The sequence below is a fragment of the Ambystoma mexicanum genome, chromosome 12 (genome assembly GCF_040938575.1).
Source record: "Ambystoma mexicanum isolate Mex_15411 chromosome 12, UKY_AmexF1_1, whole genome shotgun sequence".
Classification (NCBI taxonomy): Eukaryota; Metazoa; Chordata; class Amphibia; order Caudata; family Ambystomatidae; genus Ambystoma; species Ambystoma mexicanum.
The window spans coordinates 569,405,375-569,425,492 of record NC_090936.1 but is presented as its reverse complement, the minus strand read 5'-3'; the positions used below and the strand labels follow the sequence as shown (position 1 = coordinate 569,425,492).

The 20,118-nt window shown below is 45.1% G+C and overlaps 1 protein-coding gene across 2 annotated transcripts in view; it reads left to right on the top strand.

The window, feature by feature from the left end:
* LOC138513784 (transmembrane protein 176B-like) overlaps positions 1-19,812 on the top strand; it is a 116,157-nt gene extending 96,345 nt beyond the window's left edge. For both annotated transcript variants that reach the window (XM_069628880.1, XM_069628881.1), the window contains exons 5-7: positions 7,153-7,368; positions 7,865-7,978; positions 18,658-19,812. In XM_069628880.1, coding sequence (XP_069484981.1) covers positions 7,153-7,368; positions 7,865-7,978; positions 18,658-18,759 — 432 coding nt within the window. In that variant the 3' untranslated portion in view covers positions 18,760-19,812. The remainder of the gene's footprint in view (positions 1-7,152; positions 7,369-7,864; positions 7,979-18,657) is intronic.
* The last annotated feature ends 306 nt before the right edge of the window (positions 19,813-20,118 follow it).

Here is a 20,118-nt window from a genome sequence, read left to right as displayed (position 1 = left end):
GGCGATTCTGCTTCTTTTGTGAATACTTTGCCCACCCCTGGCCTGGACCACAGTCTACTTAAGCTGGTAAAGCACGCTGGCACACAGCTGGTCCACACATGCATAAGGGCATCTGCGGAGCACCAACGGCCGACGCCTCGCAGGCCCCCCCGGGCTGGGACCTGGGCCCGCTGGTGGCAGGGGAGGGAGCAGAGGGGGAAGTGGATTGCCGCTCCTCTTTCCTGAAGCATCCGAAAGGGGGAGGACATGGGAGGGGGGCCGAGAAGGAGAAAAGGAGGTGGGGTGAAGGTGCCGACAACCTTTCCCAAGGCAAAGTTGCTATCCCGGTTTGTTAGGAGCTGGACTGATGTCACAGCAGAAAGGGCCCCGTGCTTTGTGGAAGGGGTGGGGCCTAGCACAGGGGCCCACTCGCCATTTGTCTGTCTGGCGACCGTTTAGTCTGCCTCTGATAGCTTAGGGGCAACATGCTTGCCTTAGAAGCAAGACGACACAGAGCAACACAGGTACGTTCCCTGGGTCCACGATTAGAAACCTCTGGGTATTAAGCACTTTACAAATAATATATCATACTCAAGTTGTGCCTCCATCTTGGTGGTGCAGTTTTCTCTATTTGGTGCATTCAAAAATGTGGATACAACTGGCACCAAATGCACTGAAATCCCTAACGTGCATTCTCAGTTACCTGGGGCTGTGTTTAGTGGTTGATGTAGTGGTTAAATTAGGGATAATTAAGCCAAGTTTGAAGCTCTTGCATTTGTTTTCAGCCGGGAATCCTATAGAATTCTCTTACCAAGGGGAACTCCAGATGTTGATCTAGTACAAGGAACCATTTACTTGTATGGCATAGGAACTTCCCAAATAGCCTATATCCAAAATGACTGGGATAGTTGGACAAACCTAAAAGGTTCTTCACAAATAGGTTTCCCCTGGTAACCACTGGGTTAGTGTTACCAGCTCAGCGGATCTTGGCACAATGAGTTGTAGCTGACACTGCCCGGGCATCATACACTTCATTCATTAGCTCAGTCATTTTTCCACCAAAGTGTGCTGCAAAGCCCTGACAACTCAATTTCTTCTTGCCAAAGGAAGGGGGTTCGGTAAAATGTGTTAATTACAATTTTCCTTCTAATACTTCTGCCCCATAGATAATGAAAATTGTCCACCATTTCAATTTTCTGGCTGATCAGGAATAGAAACAACTTCAGAGTTCGGTGAAGCGGGCAAGTCTGCAATTTAGTCTTACATATGCTTATTGTCAATCGCTTTGCTATACAAAGCTCAATAAATACATTGAGCTAACACTGTCACACCAAACGCCCAGAGGTTTCTTTGATATTAATACGCTGTAATTCTAGTAAATAGCGCTATCTTCTCATCCTGAGCCAACAACCTCTGCATTTGTACTAGATATAAGTTGAGCCATTTCTTTAAAGTACACAGAGAATAGTGAAGGTGCAGGACTCTGATTGCCTCTGGTCAATGGAAGCAGTTTCATCCTTTCCCCGCCAGGTCCCCGCTGAGCAACCGCAACATTGTTTAGATGTATCTGCTGTGTTCGTAGGCCCGTTTCCTGGGGTACAGACAACTCAACCAGTGCTTTCCAGAACTGACTGTGGACAATAGTATCAAATGCAGATGTAGGCCCTCATTACAAGTCAGGCAGTGGACCATGGTGCTATTAGCACCATGGTCTATGCCGGATTCCGCCATGGTGGATGGCGGAATTACCGCCCCATTCCAAGGTGAGTGGGGCGGTAATTCCCCATTCACCATTTGCCCTTCCCCATTCCCATTTTTGCCCCATAGGGCATAATGGGGATGGGGAAGGCGCTAATTACGGCACCGTAAATTACGGTGCCGTAATTAGCACCAAGGTCGCTTAGCGCCTTGGACTTTAACGCCTGCAAAAAGCAGGCGTTAAAGTTTGAATCAGGCGTTAAGGGTTAGCGGCGCCGACGGCGCCATTAAACCCTTAACGCCTGACTTGTAATGAGGGCCTTAGAGTCTATATAGATGCAATATAGACCCGGATTACCAAGGACCACGTATGTTTGGATTAGCACATTTAAAGAACAGATTCGATAAGGAGTGCTATCACCTCTCCTAAACCCTGCATGTAAATGAGTCAAAATACTATTTGCAATGTGCCCATTCTCTAATGTTGCCTGTCTACCTTCGCATATGTGTTTGCCAAAGAATGTAGTAACAGAATTGGGCAGCTACGGTACAGATCTCCTCTATCACCTTATTTTAATAAGTTAGCCCACTCTCCACACCCTTCCAGCTCTCTGGGACTATGAAACTCAAAGCCATATTTTTAAATAGCATTCTGAGGAACGGTATTCAGATGTCCTGCTCCTCTCTGAAAAGGGTAATTCATCGGCGTACTCTCCAAACTGAGCTCTAAGCTTCCAATATCCTCTTTTCTGTTAGACTGGAAGTTGTCCAAAACCATCTCCCGCTGCTTTTTGTTGGCTGACGTCCTCTTGGGCAGGCAGTATTACGTTTAAAGGGCTCACACAGCCCACGGGCATCGATGTGTTGTTATAAGAATTGTTTGCATATTTTAGTTGTGTAATTGTTTTTTTTTTTGTTGTCTTAGTTGCATATTCATAACACGCTTAAATACCCAGAGGTTTCTAAGCGCGGACCCAGGAATCGAACCTGTGTTGCTTCATGTCGTCTTGCTTCCAAGGCGAGCACGTTGCCACTGAGCTATCCTCCCAGTATTGTCGAATGGTTAAACCAATATGCCTCTGTTGTATTGCAATCTAGAGTAGCATTGTTCTTAATTCAGCCTTTTCGTACAATCTGCCAAAAGGCCAGCAGATTTTTGAGAGCCAGAGTTTCCTTTAGTAATTCCCAATTCTTCTTTCTTGGTTTTATCCAAGCTCGTATCGCATTTTTGTCGCCAAGAGTAAAGTACTGCATGTCCCATTAAACATTTGATCTTTTACCATTTGCGCTAGACCTCTTTTTACTGGTTTACTCTCTTTATCAAAGCACGTGTTCCTTTTCATGGTATGTTCTCTCATTACTTTACCAGTCTTTATCACATAGGGTTTTACCGAAGTCACAAGATTTTGAATACATTTTGAAAGCTAGGGAGCCAGTTTAAGAGCCTTGAACAAAAGACACAAGAAGATCACCTCTTCTGCATATACATTTCTTGATTTATATTGGCTCCACTCACTCTCTGAGAGTGTGCTTAAGTCGTCATAACTGCCTGCCTGTTATCGCATTGCTCGTTTTTCAGACCTCAGGGTATTAATATACACAAGGATAAGCAGCCATCCTTGCTATTTGATCTAAAGGCCACTTCAAACCTTTCAAGCAAATGCCAACCTGTGAGAAAACCAACATGTAGTCTATTTAACATGATTTGGTTATAGTACCAAACTTTGGTTTAGCTGAAATATCCGCTATGACTCTTTCAATACAAGCCACTTGTACTTCAAAGATGACATTAAAAGAGGAGCAGAATAAATTACAATATTATGATTTTTCCCCTAATCCAAGCAATGCTCGTGCTTCTGAAAGACTGGTGGGCTCTTAAAGGACTGATCACATCAGGGGGTTGCCTTCAAACATCTAGCTCAGAACAAGCAATATATCTTTGTATGCACAAGTCTAATCAAAACAAGGTGTCAAAACTGTGTGCCATGTCTCAGGAAAGGGGCTAATGTGAATTAGAAGGCCTCAGCGAGTAGAGCGCTCGCTTTGACATCCGTGCAGAGCTTGTCAACACAGGTTCGAATCCCGGCAGGGCCAAACTCAGCCTTTCATCCTTCCGAGGTCGATAAATGAGCACCACACACAGTGTGTAATAATAAGCAGCGCTCAGATACCTGAGGGTTCGTAGCGCTATATAAATGCGCAATTATTATTATTATTATTATTATTATTATTAATTATTCATGGTCTGAAATGTTATAATTAGAGTAGTTGACAACTGCAGCCATAATTTAAGCCTTAGGAATTGACCAGGCTGAAAAATGTCAGTATTTTGAATGCTGTGTGAACGCCTCTGAAATTACAATCCTACAACTCATTGGGTCAGATTTTCAATTGCACTGTTGCACCATGGCACTGCTGGTTCAGCACATCAGGATGGTAAAACGACCACTCTTTGGTGGGATAAGTGAAAATATGGTCCCCGGGTGATAGATACTTTGTAAATATTCACTTTAGCTGACACTCCCGATAGGAGGTGGCGGGGCTTCATCGTGGGCTGGTCATTCTGATGTTTTGCTTCTTGTGGTCAAACCGGGCAGGCCAAATGGCCATTTGTAAAGTGCCACCTGGCAGTGATATCGTTAGACTGGTGCTGACTTCTTTCCAGCCTGATTCCTGTGGTCCTACTTCTTCAGCAGTGCCACCAGGAACAAAAGGTGGTGTTATCCACCCTCCAGCCAAAAATGGGAGTCAGACGGTTCGATGTTACAATATCAATTGAACAAGCATTATTGGCGCCAGCAATGTTTTTTTCTCCAACTAAAAAGCCATCACAACATATTTTAGGACTGGTATGATTATATGATGAAACTTCAGTCCTAGAATATGTAGAGAGCAATCTGGGTAGAGAGAGGATGCAATCATTCTCCCAACAATGTTCTTTCCAGGTGATATCACTAGATTCCCAACTCATCTTTGAGGCCTTGACATTTGAAAAAAATAACTATAATTTTTTAGCATTGAAGTGGATAAAACCTACTCTTTGAGGATATCTTTCTGACCAGGAGGAAGTACTATCGAGTATGCATTTCCTCTGTCACTTCTGGATTGTATTAAGAAAAACCGCTGTCTTCGTAGATCACTAACAATTCATTTATGATGGTACAGGGAGCACAATGATCGATCTTTGTGTATTGGGTTCTCCCTACACTGGAATTCTGTGCAGTTGTTCATGCCACTCAGGGCAAACACACCTCTATTACGTTGCGCAGCCCAAACACAAGTAGGTGAGTACAAAGATAGATCAATGTCAAAAACAATGAACATTGTAACGAATCATGCTGTGCAAGAAAACCATCCTCAGCCAGCGGGCTTTATGGAAAAGGTTTTTTATAGTCCAATATAACACAGAACTGCCGACACGTGTTTCGACCCTAAATAACGGGTCCTTTTCAAGGCAAAACTGTTCATAATCTGAAAAGAAAATCACAAGAAAACATGTGCACATAGTACATTTAAGTCAAAAAACACAAAAATCACATTGGTGCCACTTAAACATGATCATAAAGTGGGGTGAGAAATCAAGCAAAAGGAGGTCCCACACAGGTCACTTCCTTGTACAAAGCATCTTTTTAGTGCAAGTCACTTCATCCGATAAATGCGGGAAAGCCAGGGCATGATGCAAGCCTATGCTCTTTCTCAAGGATGCACAATCTGCCGTGCTGGATGTATTCATAATGCACCCCTCAGTTATTATGACAGCCAACAAACAACCTTGGGTGAGTCATCCCAATAATTGTACGAATACATTGACTTGCACGATCTGAACGTACCATGCCTGAAGATTGTCCATCTTTCTTCTCTGTTGCATGGTGGAGCCTCAATGCACTTGGAAAAAGCTGCAGAATCGTCGACAGACCTATTTGCTGTTATCTACACTGTTAACTGTATTATATGCACTTACTCTGCCTGTGCAGACTTGTATCATTTGGAAATTCAAGGGCTCTGAATGACTGTTGTTTTTTCCCCTTGTTCCCTCCCTCCTTGAGTGCTTTGAAACACTTTCCTTGCATATAGGCGCTTTACAAATAAACATTACGATACCATACCATACATGCATTTCAAGAACTAAACTTACAATTCACATTCCTGAAATCATGACCAACAAAGGTCATCTCAAATTAATCTGACAATGCTAATCGTAAAACATAAAATAATAAACAATACAACAAAACAAAAACATATTTTTATAACAATTCATTCACTAGTAATCCTCAAAAAGTGGGAATGATTATAGCAATTCATTCAATTAATAATCCTCCATGGGATTGTAAGGGACCTACAATTCTCAATGCTGAGTTAATATCATCTCTCCCATTTTATACAACTCAATATGGCTATGAAATGAGGTCCTTATTAGCCAGATTGATTAGGTCCAATTAAGCAATATGCCCCGAGCCACGGGGGCATTACCGAGTCAGTTAATGCCCAGGGACCCATAGTTATAGGCCCGAGCGAATCAAGGGCCTTAACGAAGGCCCCGGACATTACCTGACTCGGTAATGCCCCCGCGGCGAGGGGCATATTGCTATTAGTACACCGGCTTGCAAGACCGGAGTACTAATAGCATTATTTTCTGTTCTGAAACGCTGCTGTGTTTCGGAACAGAAAAGAAGAAAAAAATGTCCAAGGAAAGGGAAAATAGAGTCCAGTTTCCCTTTCCATGGCAGCCATCGGGAGAGGACGCGATGCGAACACAAGTGTTCAAAGTGCGTTCGCTCCCGAAAAAGAAGAAATAAGAAGGTAAGTAGGGTTTGGAGGCTGGGGAGGGGATTGTGTGCAGGTGAGGGGGAAAAACCCTTACCTGACTCCCTGGCGGGGGACAATGGCGGCCTCCAGCCGTGTGGAGGCTCGGAGCGGGGATGGCCCTGCTTCGAGCTTCCTCATTGGCAGAGGGACTGCCATGCCCCCTGCTGGGAAGAATGGAGTGGAATCCCGGCCGAGGGCCAATCAGAATTGTTGCTACATTCTGGTTGACTTTCGCCGGGGTTCTAATATACATTATATCACTGATTATGCTGCTATTGTGGATTTAAGGGTAGGGACCTGGCACTCTCTGTACTATTACTAATCACTTCCTTTCCATCTGCAACAGATGTTGACTTGCGTTACAGGTTGGAGTTAAAAACCAAGATAGGTTAAACTGTACAGCACAGATTGAAGACAAATATGAACATTAGATTATGTCATCTGAGTGAATGTCTCGTCTATGGGGCACAGGTGTGGTGTTATGTTCCGATAATGTACCAGGTTCCATGATGTGTCCACTTGGCCCCAGCACAAGAGCCCAGTACCTTGGAACAGTAACGGTGACCATGCTGTCCTGTTGCCAGAAATATATGACCTTTCTACAAGAGCATGTATTCCTCTATCTTTTATCCTCTCCCATGTGTCTCCGCCTTCCTCCCTTGTACGCAGCTGTGGGCATCAAGACTTATGAACCTCGCCAGCTTCGCTGTGGCCATCGCAGGCATCGTAGTCATAGCGTGCGACTTTAACAGGTGGTCTTGGAACAATAGCTATGTATGGAGTACCTATCATTTGTGCGAACCTCAGCGGGGCCGTGCAACCCCTCCAGCCTATCACGATTACTACAGAGAGCAGCATTGCAAGGATGTAACCGGTGGACTCTTGGTATGATGGACTTAATTTCTTCTGCTAAGTAGACAAACAACCCTTTATAGCTAAACGTAAAGAAAAGCATGCACTCTCTGAACAATTACTGGAGTAAATCCAGAAAAGAAAGCTAAAACAAGCTCTCAGCAAGCAGGATGGTCCATACTTCTGACAATTCAGTAGCCTGGCAGAAGTCAGCACAACGTTCAGTACATTGAGAATGGAAACGGTGTACTAGGCAATGATGCTGGTTACTGAGGGATGTGATCATTCTGGATTGGCCAGAACAACTTTGGGTGGAGTAGCTGGCCACCATGCCATTATTAATTAATGGAGCTCTCTCATTTTAAATATTTGGGATGTATTTAGAGTTGGGCTTGATGGATTCTCATGTGTATGCGGCTGTTTATGATTCTTCTGAGCATTGCTGATTGACAGTGAGTCATTTGCTTGGGATTGTGGTTGCACTGTGTCATAAGGCATTTCTTTGTGTGCTATTTTTCATCTTTTTCAGGGACTCTTCAAGGGCGTTCGAGTCCTGCTGCTGCAGGTTGTCATTTCTGGGCTCATTACCACTCTGTGCAGTGTGGGCTGCGATTTGTGGGCCCGGTACTGCACATCCAAAGAGGTACGTACAGTTTTAAGGTGTACACATTAGCTAACTGATTTTTAAATCGTGGTTCAAGGAAAATAAAATTGATGTAGAGGATTACACGCGAGGAATAGACCGGTAGCAGTAAGAAGGCACAGACCACCTTATGCAGCCTTTCTCTTCGGTTTTGGAAATGGAATACGCCTGCATACTATAAAGATTAGTGACCACATATACACCTGCATGTTCCGATGCTGCCGAAAGGCTGACTGTGCAGTGCTTTCAAGCATCCGCAATTGCGAAGGAACATAGATCAGAAACAGGGTATATACCCTTGAGAATAGATCTAGTTTGGACTCACCTCATACGAAAATACAGCCTTGAAAAAGAGCAACGCTCGAAACACGTGTCGACTGGTCTCAAAACCAACTAAAATTATACAACCAAGCATTAAACGAAATGTTTTGGATATTGGTGCAGTGTGATTGTATCTCTGTATTTAAATTGTTCCGTATGGTGGAGTCCTAAGCAGAGGCTCTACAATTTGATGCAACCACCCGCAGCCCTAGTCAGCCCATATTTGTGATATTTTTGACCAAATATTTGCACGAGCGCTGGGTTTCCAGTTTCTTTCTGCTTCTTGGGGTTTTGCACTCACATATACACTGTGGCCCAATGTCCTGCTATCTCCCTGTCTTCATCCAACTCATGTTATAGATGTCTTCTATAGGTACTAAGGCAGAGGTCTGCAACCTGTGGCTCTCCAGATGTTTTGGACTGCGACTCCCACGATCCCTCACCATTGACTATACAGGCCTGGGCTGATGGGAGTTATAGTCCAAAACATCTAAAAAGCCAAGGGTTGCAGAGCCCTTTAGTAAGCTATCCTTCTCTGTAAGGCCTCCTCTATGCTTTAGGCAACTCGAGAATCCTGGGAAAATCAAACAATTGGCATATTTATTTATTTTTTGCATTTATAGCAGCACCCAGGACTGTCAGGTATCACGGTGCTAGTTACAGTAAGTGTGAAGAGAGACATTATGAAGTGCAAGACAACTGATAAAGGTAAGTACAAGGACAATATAGGTGTGGGTACACAATCTGGCAAAGCTGTGCCTCATGGTGCGGGGGCTACGTCAGGTGTATAGGAGAGATAAGATTGCAAGTACCCTGTGGGGCTGAGAGTGATGAGCCGGCGGTTACATGTAGGTTCAATACAAAATACAATGCAGGGCTGCGACAGTCAATCCGGAGATTACAGGCAGATTAAATAAAAATACAGCGCAGGGATGAGAGTGTCAATCCGGAGGTTACATGTAGGTTAGATACAAAATACAGCGCAGGGCTGCGAGAGTATATCCGGAGGTTACAGGCAGATTAAATAAAAATACAGCGCAGGGCTGAGAGTGTCAATCCGGAGGTTACATATAGGTTAGATACAAAATACAGTGCAGGGCTGTGAGAGTCAATCCGGAGGTTACAGGCAGGTTAAATAAAAATACAGCGCATGGCTGAAGGAGACAATCCGGAGGTTACAGGGGGGTTAGATACAAAATACAGTGCAGGGCTGAGATTGTCAATCCGGTGGCTACAGGTAGGTTAAATACAAAATACAGCGCAGGGCTGAGAGTGTCAATCCGGTGGCTACAGGTAGGTTTAATACAAAATACAGCACAGGGCTCAGCGTGTCAATCGTGTGGTTACAGGTAGGTTAGATACAAAATACAGCGCAGGGCTGAACGTGTAAATCCAGTGGTTACAGGTTGGTAAATGTAATGAGCCTCACATCATGGTATGGTGGTTATATCAAGGTACAACGGTACCCAGGCAATTTACCGAAAACATTACAGAGTAATAAATTTCACTGAGGACCATAATACCGAAAAACACGGAAAACATTAGATAAATATATAAAGGGCAGTGGGGTAATGTGGTTAAAATGGGTTGGGATGGGGTTGGGATGGCGTTATAAGGGTAAATAAATGGCAGGTTTGGAGGGGGGGTCCCCCAAATTAAAAAAAAAAAAATCTGTGTTTTTCGGTATTTTGTCAGTGATTAAATGTACCACTCTGTAATGTCCATTGGTAAAATCACATATAACCGGTACAACAAGCATAGGGACAATATCAGTAGGTGTGCACAGTCTGCAAGGGATCACTCGTCATGGTAAGGGACTGACATAGGAGGTGCAGGCAGGTAAAGGGAAGAGGTCAGGGGTATACACGGTAGATGAGGCCTCATCTCATGGAGCAGGGGTAGTAGTATAAGTGCAGGCAAGAAAAAATACCACATAGGTGCTGCACATAGTATAGTGGGATGTAGTCTGGGGTAGAGGGATACTTTGTGAGGAGAGTGAGTTACTCAGCACATAGTATAGCGTGATGTAGTCTGGGGTAGCGGGATACTCTGTGAGGAGAGTGAGTTACTCAGCACAGTATAGCGGAATGTAGTCTGGGGTAGCGGGATACTCTGTGAAGAGAGTGAGTTACTCAGCACATAGTATAGCGGGATGTAGTCTGGGGTAGCGGGATACTCTGTGACGAGAGTGAGTTACTCAGCACATAGTATAGCTGGATGTAGTCGGGGTAGCGGGATACTCTGTGAGGAGAGTGAGTTACTCAGCACATAGTATAGTGGGATGTAGTCTGGGGTAGCGGGATACTCTGACGAGAGTGAGTTACTCAGCACATAGTATAGTGGGATGTAGTCTGGGGTAGCGGGATACTCTGACGAGAGTGAGTTACTCAGCACATAGTATAGCAGATTTGTATTTTGGGGTAGTGGGATACTCTGTGAGGAGAGTGAGTTACTCACCACATAGTATAGCGGGATGTAGTCTGGGGTAGTGGGATACTCTGTGATGAGAGTGAGTTACTCAGCACATAGTATAGCGGGATGTAGTCTGGGGTAGCGGGATACTCTGTGAGGAGAGTGAGTTACTGAGCACATAGTATAGCAGGATGTAGTCTGGGGTAGCAGGATACTGTGTGAGGAGAGTGAGTTACTCAGCACATAGTATAGCGGGATGTAGTCTGGGGTAGCGGGATACTCTGTGAGGAGAGTGAGTTACTCAGCACATAGTATAGTGGGATGTAGTCTGGGGTAGCGGGATACTCTGACGAGAGTGAGTTACTCAGCACATAGTATAGCAGATTTGTTTTGGGGTAGCGGGATACTCCTTGAGGAGAGTGAGTTACTCAGCACATAGTATAGCGGGATGTAGTCTGGGGTAACGGGATACTCTGTAAGGAGAGTGAGTTACTCAGCACATAGTATAGTGGGATGTAGTCTGGGGTAGCGGGATACTCTGACGAGAGTGAGTTACTCAGCACATAGTATAGCGGGATGTAGTCTGGGGTAGTGGGATACTCTGTGAGGAGAGTGAGTTACTCACCACATAGTATAGCGGGATGTAGTCTGGGGTAGTGGGATACTCTGTGATGAGAATGAGTTACTCAGCACATAGTATAGCGGGATGTAGTCTGTGGTAGCGGGATACTCTGTGAAGAGAGTGAGTTACTGAGCACATAGTATAGCAGGATGTAGTCTGGGGTAGCGGGATACTCTGTGAGGAGAGTGAGTTACTCAGCACATAGTATAGCAGAATGTAGTCTGGGGTAGCGGGATACTCTGTGAAGAGATTGAGTTCCTCAGCACATAGTATAGCAGGATGTAGTCTGGGGTAGCGGGCTACTCTGTGAGGAGAGTGAGTTACTCAGCACATAGTATAGTGGGATGTAGTCTGAGGTAGTGGGATACTCTGTGAAGAGAGTGAGTTACTCAGCACATAGTATAGCAGGATGTAGTCTGGGGTAGCGGGATACTCTGTGACAAGAGTGAGTTACTCAGCACATAGTATAGCGGGATGTAGTCTGGGGTAGCGGGATACTCTGACGAGAGTTAGTTACTCAGCACATAGTATAGCGGATTTGTAGTCTGGGGTAGCGGGATACTCTGTGACGAGAGTGAGTTACTCAGCACATAGTATAGTGGGATGTAGTCTGGGGTAGCGGGATACTCTGACGAGAGTGAGTTACTCAGCACATAGTATAGCAGGTTTGTAGTTTGGGGTAGCGGGATACTCTGTGAGGAGAGTGAGTTACTCAGCACATAGTATAGCGGGATGTAGTCTGGGGTAGTGGGATACTCTGTGAGGAGAGTGAGTTACTCACCACATAGTATAGCGGGATGTAGTCTGGGGTAGTGGGATACTCTGTGATGAGAATGAGTTACTCAGCACATAGTATAGCGGGATGTAGTCTGTGGTAGCGGGATACTCTGTGAAGAGAGTGAGTTACTGAGCACATAGTATAGCAGGATGTAGTCTGGGGTAGCGGGATACTCTGTGAGGAGAGTGAGTTACTCAGCACATAGTATAGCAGAATGTAGTCTGGGGTAGCGGGATACTCTGTGAAGAGATTGAGTTACTCAGCACATAGTATAGCAGGATGTAGTCTGGGGTAGCGGGCTACTCTGAGGAGAGTGAGTTACTCAGCACATAGTATAGTGGGATGTAGTCTGAGGTAGTGGGATACTCTGTGAAGAGAGTGAGTTACTCAGCACATAGTATAGCAGGATGTAGTCTGGGGTAGCGGGATACTCTGTGAGGAGAGTGAGTTACTCAGCACATAGTATAGCAGAATGTAGTCTGGGGTAGCGGGATACTCTGTGAAGAGATTGAGTTACTCAGCACATAGTATAGCAGGATGTAGTCTGGGGTAGCGGGCTACTCTGAGGAGAGTGAGTTACTCAGCACATAGTATAGTGGGATGTAGTCTGAGGTAGTGGGATACTCTGTGAAGAGAGTGAGTTACTCAGCACATAGTATAGCAGGATGTAGTCTGGGGTAGCGGGATACTCTGTGGAGAGTGAGTTACTCAGCACATAGTATAGCGGGATGTAGTCTGGGGTAGCGGGATACTCTGACGAGAGTTAGTTACTCAGCACATAGTATAGCGGATTTGTAGTCTGGGGTAGCGGGATACTCTGTGACGAGAGTGAGTTACTCAGCACATAGTATAGCGGGATGTAGTCTGGTGTAGCGGGATACTCTGTGAGGAGAGAGTGAGTTAGTCAGCACATAGTATAGCGGATTTGTAGTCTGGGGTAGCGGGATACTCTGTGAGGAGAGTGAGTTACTCAGCACATAGTATAGTGGGATGTAGTCTGGGGTAGCGGGATACTCTGTGAGGAGAGAGAGTTACTCAGCACATAGTATAGCGGATTTGTAGTCTGGGGTAGCGGGATACTCTGTGAGGAGAGTGAGTTACTCAGCACATAGTATAGCGGATTTGTAGTCTGGGGTAGCGGGATACTCTGTGAGGAGAGTGAGTTACTCAGCACATAGTATAGCGGGATGTAGTCTGGTGTAGCGGGATACTCTGTGAGGAGAGAGAGTTACTCAGCACATAGTATAGCGGATTTGTAGTCTGGGGTAGCGGGATACTCTGTGAGGAGAGTTAGTTACTCAGCACATAGTATAGCGGATTTGTAGTCTGGGGTAGCGGGATACTCTGTGACGAGAGTGAGTTACTCAGCACATAGTATAGCGGGATGTAGTCTGGTGTAGCGGGATACTCTGTGAGGAGAGAGTGAGTTACTCAGCACATAGTATAGCGGGATGTAGTCTGGGGTAGCGGGATACTCTCTGAGGAGCGTAGTCTGGGGTAATGGGATACTCTGTGAGGAGCGTGAGTTAGAAGCGGGCTAGGGAGCATCAGGGATCGGGATCAGATAAGGTGTAAGGGCGTCATGTGGGATGTAAGAGGGGGCCTTGACGGCTGGGTGGGGAGTGAAGGGAAGAGGGCTAGCGGGTGAAGGGTGATGAGAGACAGTGGGTGAAGGGGGCCGAGGGGCTAGACAAAGTCGGATAAAGTCGTGACAGTGGGGAAAGTGAACAACCAGCACACACAGCGCGAACCAACAGGATCATGTCTGCATGACTGGGAAAGTGACGGTAGTGCATACAGAGCAGGGAGTAATAGTAACAGAAAGGTTGCGGAAACCTTTGTTGAACCTATTAGAGGAACAGCATTCACACATGGCAATTGAAGCCTCAATTCTGTGACCCCGTGTAAAGATGTCAGGACATCTCGGTTACGCTTTCACAGCGTAGAGACATTGATTTGATTGGTCATGATGAAAAACTGCAAGAAGGTTTGTAAACCCAGAGTGGACCGTGAGAATAGAGTATCATATGGGTTTAGGCGTGTAGAGATGAAGGGAAATAGCAGGGGGAGTGATGGGCAACCCCAAACCTGGACATCTTACAGATCTAGAAAGTGCACTTTAGGGAAAATACCAGTGAGATGAGATGGAAACCCAGAGCCTAGAGTTGAAGGTAATGTTAATGTTAAAGGTATTCATATAGCACACCGTCACCAACGGAGTTGGTCTCCAGGCGCTCAGGCGGATCTGTAAACAAAGAGATGGGGTTGGGTTTGTGGGTGAAGAGGGGTTAGGAAAGTGAGAGGTGGTGTCCTGTTGGCAGCTTCAGTTCGATTTTCACTGTGCGCTGAGCTTTGGTGTGAATTTAAGATCGAAGCAAGTCCTCGTGTGCAATTCCATTAAAGATAACAGGTGAGAAAGTCAGGGCATGACGCTATCCAGTGCAGGCAAGAAACACAGATGTGGATTTGAGAGATCAGTTAAATAACAGTAATGGGTAAGGGAAACCCAGAGTTTCCAGAAAGAACGTAGTAATGTTGCAAGTATTTACCAAAGTGTCAGGGAGGACAACTGGCAGCGAAATGAGATGGAATCTTACAAGTGACCCAGCACGATCCTGCGGAAGTGATGATTCCGAAGAAATAACCGCGAGAAGAATAACACCCAGCGGTGTCAGCGAGAGGGGAATGTCGCCGAGGTCGTGAGTACAGTCCAGGAGATCAGGCTTCGGGCAGATAACAGAGAGAAGATTTGCAGACTTACATGGGTTCCACTTAAGAGCGCGTCATCCAGCGCAGGTGCAGCCATTATTCTCTTGCTTCTGGAGACAGCATGGAGGCTTGCTAGTTGTCCCATCAAACAAGCAGCGTATTTAGTTCTACTTACAATGGATGAACCTGTCTTAGCATGACCTCAGAGAGCTAAGCTACACAGCGTTTCTAAGAGCCGAACACCCACATTCACATGCTCTTTTTTTAAGTGAATTTTATTGATTTTTCATCAAGTGTGACATAGTACATGTTAACTTCACAGTACGAGTCAATGGCATGCAGATATGACATTTATGAGGCGATTGTGAGAAAAAAAAATACAAAATTGAAATTTGTCGTATAAGACCCACCCTCCTCACATGCTCTTTCTTGAATATATTTTATCTAATCTGAACGGTTACCAAAAACCTTTACAAAAGCAGAACACACATGTAAACAACACATCACGAAATCCGACAGACATCAAGTAAAATAAAATATCACACATATGTTTTTAAAAGGACTTTCTCGTTGTGTTTTGGCATATCATGCATTTTTTCTTGGTACATATACAAAACAGACAATCTCTTTCTTTTTGGTCCTTTCCTTATTGCCACATGGTCATAGAGCCTTCAACCTTTGTTAGGCTTTAGACTTATTTTGCTGTCATTTTTTTCTCAGTTTTCCTCACTCGCCTGGTTGTTTCTTGCACAACCGATGTCCCATATCGGGCTCTGAATTTAAAAAAAAAAAAAAAGTATTCGCAAGATTTTTCAGAACGAGCCAGATTTGAAATGTCCAAGTGAACATGTTTGCGTAGATATTCCCAGAGCCAAATGTGCAGGGAAAGGGTGCCATGTTAGCCATGTGCCATGTGCCATGTTTGCCATAACTACTGATGAAAGAATCTATATTAACTCCAGACAATCTAGAACAGGGCATTCTAAAACACCTAGACATGAGTCAGAAAAAGCTGTAGCACTGTACCCTCCAGCTTCCTGGAATAATCCTTTGCCATACCTGCAGCAATTCAGACCCCCGTTGGCTCTTCGAAAGTCTTCCGGCTAATTCATGTGCTCGTCTGTGACTCTGGCTCAGAGACATTCGACTTCACTTATTCAAGTTAAGAGAGGTTTTTTAATAGGGCAGGAAGGTATCGATACTAATCTTGTCCCCAGTTCCAGAAGTTAAGAGGTTCAAATATTTCATGAGATTGTGGCCCGGTGACTCAGTGTAGGAAAACACAACCTGAGAACATAGTCATTTATTTTGTATAGAGAATTGTCATTCCAAATAGGGATTCCAATGATCCCTGTTTTGGAGAGGAGCCGGCAGTGAACCACACATGTGACCCCCTTGCTTTCTGTGTGTTGAATCTCAAGTTACCCCTCGATGATCGGGTGGTTTTAGAGCTGAAGTGATGCAGCGCTGAGAGAGAGTTGAGAGATGGGGGTGGCATGATTGGCTCCTCTCTCGGAGCAATGGCGACCCACCTGGGAGGAATCTCACACCTGATTGTCACCTTGGTGGGGGAAGCCTTAGTTTGGCAAAGGGATGGCTCCAGTGCCTTGAATCTCTGGAATTAAAGATTCCAAGGTTAGACTAAAGCCTGATAACTACAACTATGCGTGATGATGTAGATCTCGCTCAAAAATATAATGTTAAGAAGACAGAAATGTTCCCTCTGTGGTCTGTTGTGCACAGTCTCTCTGCTTTCGGACACCATAATGATTTTGATTCAACAAGACTTATTCAAAGAAGCACACCTGCAGCTAGACGAGCCCTCTGTGAGATACCTGCATTGTGCCGCCAGTAACACGTCCCATGCACTGTGTTTAAATCTCCACTGCTGACGCGTCTGGCACATGCAAGCAATGAGAACATAGTCTTATGTGCGCTTTAATGTTACTATCCATGAGAAGTATTGGGTAGGCATTCCTCCATAGAGGGCCTGACCCGTACATTAATCTTCTCTAACGTGCATAATACAATGGACCAGTGAATATTGCAGCTACATAGTGCTGGTGGCTTTTCCAGCAATGAAACGTACAGGGAGCCCTCACGCCTCAGATGCAGACAGCAAAAAAGTCAGGCCCTTTCATGCAGTAATGACAGATTGCAATTCATCTTACAGTTCTAGACTGGGCATGAGCCGTACTTCTTGGGACCAATGAAATAGACCTCAAAACTACAGCATCTTCTGATTCTATTGGATCTGTCTCCAAAGTTGAAACCCTCAGCAACTGAGACCTAACTGACACAATGCTCAAGGCACTGGCATTTTCGAGGGATGAAGTGCTTCAACCAGTCTTTACACTAGAATCACTCCTCTCAAGTATGATATATGGCATAGCATGATCGCCTGCTGGGCACTGCGAATTGTCCCCAGGTCACCCATTTTCTACCCCACATACATATTTTAATGAGAGCTCTACATTGCTGCATGCATTGTTTTATCAAATTCAGTGGTGCTAGCCGCTTCTGCAACCTGCCAAACCCGCAGGCAGGCAGAAGACTCGATCCCTGGCCTCCTGAATTCCAACTCACTGCATTGCCTTTTGCACCATTGCCCTGTCCAAAATCAAGGCAATCTGACGGGACTTCTAGAGGGTGAACATATCTACCAACAACATACTCCAAAATCAATAGAATGCGCATTTGAAACTAAATAAAGTAACGATTCCCAGAGCCCTTGGAAAACCAATGTTACTGAGATCAGGAGATAGTAATTAGGGATAATAAAGGGGATACACTGGTCCTATCCCAACTGTATAGGGGCAATGCCCTCCTCGAAGGTCTTCTGTCGTCCTCCCATGTGCCCCTGAGAAGTGTCCTGCACGCGGCTGCACGCCTCATCAAGATTCTACGCAGATATGACCACATCACCCGGACCCTAATCCACCTTCACATGCTCCCACTACACACAAATCACCTTCAAGTCTTGCTGCTTCATCTATAAGGCAGTCGCCCTCAAGTCACCCAGCTACCTCGCAGAGAAACACAGCATCTCTGGCAGACAACGCACCACCAGAAGCCAGGACACATGCAAACTTGAAATCTGCCGCTGCAAAAAGGAAAGGACTAGAAAACAAGCTGTCTCTTCCTACCCCCCAAGACTATGGAAGCTCCTCCCGATCAGCATTAGACTTGCCCCCACGCTCCTACAATTCAGAAAAGAACTCAATACCCACCTTTTCAAGGAGTCTCTCCTCCTCAACACCTAGTCCATAATCTCACCCCCATGTACCCCTACTCGCTAGATGCTGTCTACGCTTCTCCTCCCTGCCACCCTGTACAGCTCTTCCCCTCCTCTGTGCTCCTCTTTATCCTAGTCCGGCTGTATATCTGTTTGGTTGTTACCTCTGGAAAATGCTCCGTTATGCGTCTGTGCTGTTGTACACCGCTGTAAAGCTCTCTGTTGTGTATCTGTATTGGTGTATACCTCTGTAAAGCACGCTGTTGCTTCTCAAAGCTAGGTCCGTGCTCAATACCATAATAATAATAATAAAGAGACAGGAAGTGACATTGAATGCGTGCTGCTCAATGGAGTGGTGTGAAACTTGGTGGTACACATAGGCATTTTTATTTTCACCTTTTTCTAGAGTTCATAACTGGGAGGCCTAATCTTCGAAGAGATGCGGTTTTGGGGGGTGTAGTTGTGTTAATGAAATGCAAGAAAATCAGCCACATGCAAGGGTTTGGTGCCACGGGAGGGTCCCTCAGTCCTCTGTTCAGGACATGCCACCTTGCATAAGTGATCCTCTCTTCTTCATCTCAGTTCTCTGCTTTGCGTTTCAGGAAGAAGAGGAGGACAGTGTGGACAGCCTTGTCGAGCCCCTGCTGCCCTCCCTGCTGCCCCCTGCATATCAAGAGCGGCAGAATAAGTGCAGAGTTTCTTGAAATATCTTCCTGGACAAGCCAAAGAACGGAGAACCACTGACTTCCTCAGGACAAAAATGTTGTTTTCTGGAAAAAAAATGTGCACTCCCTATATATCTGCTCTTACTTTTCCTCAAATCTAACACTGTGCACCTCCTATTAACGCTGCTTTCCCTCTGTCTAATTCGCCCTCTTTGATGTTTTTCCCTGCTTTTATTTTGTTAGGTTACTCTTCCAAAATGTCTTCTTCCCGGACTCACCATTTTTTACCTGTACCTCTGATCATTTTGCATCTTTCCCTTGTTTTTTCTGTACTGACCTCTTTTCACCCTTTCTCACCTTTTGACACATCCTTTTCTCATTCCATTCTTCCTTGGTCCATTAATGGTGTCCTCTATCTAAAGGCATCCTTACTTTCCCTTCCCCATTCAGTTTTCAGGCTGTCTCACACCATGTACCTGACACTCATCTGCCCTCTACATATTTTTCACAAATGTCTTCCTTCTCTCCAACCCTGCTTCCATTCATGTATCTCTCTTAATTTAAAATGTATTCTCTCCTGTCTCACCTTTTTCATTCGGGTGTGCCAGGTTCGGGATCTGGGGGCCCAATTTCCTTGAGGAGTGGGTGTAGTAGTACCCTAAAGAAAATGCTAGTGCTGATCGATTCCTCAGACCTGCGATCCATCAAAAAATGTCTTCCCGAATTTGGAAAACTCAAGGTGCAGAAGCCTGGATTCAAACCCAGATTGTTTGGACCAGGTGCCAGACACTTATCCGCAAGACTACTTGAAAGCCTGATCAGGACAAAGTGATTTCCCCTAGATCACTCAATTTGTCCAGTTGGAAATGTACTATTCCCTTCCATTTGCTCATCCATTCCAAAATCACATGCTCTCTAGTTCCCCTTCAAAAGTCTTCTTCTATCCTCTTTTTTGTTTCCTTCCATAAGATCCCCCACTACTTAGATCATCCATTTACTACTGACTTCAGCTTCTATCCGCTCCATTCTCCATAAACAAAACATTTGCCAAAGCATGAAAAATAAAAACTGTATACTGCAGACCCTGAACAAGAGCCTGAGAGGTGAATCCCAATTAATGATGCCCTAGGATCAAACATTTAATACCTTTTTTTCAACACAATATTGTAATTGATCTATGAAGACACGGTACAGGGAAAAGGAGAAGACAGAAAAATAGTGTGGAAACATCAATCTACCTATTGTCCCTTCCCATCTGCTCTACCCCTTCTATTCTATCCACTCCTCCTTCATATTTCACCCCCAGTCACCTTCCAGCAGCTCGCCCTGACCTCCATTCCCACACCACCACTCCCACCTAGCCCCACCATGTCTTCTTGGCCTGGCTGGGGAGAATAG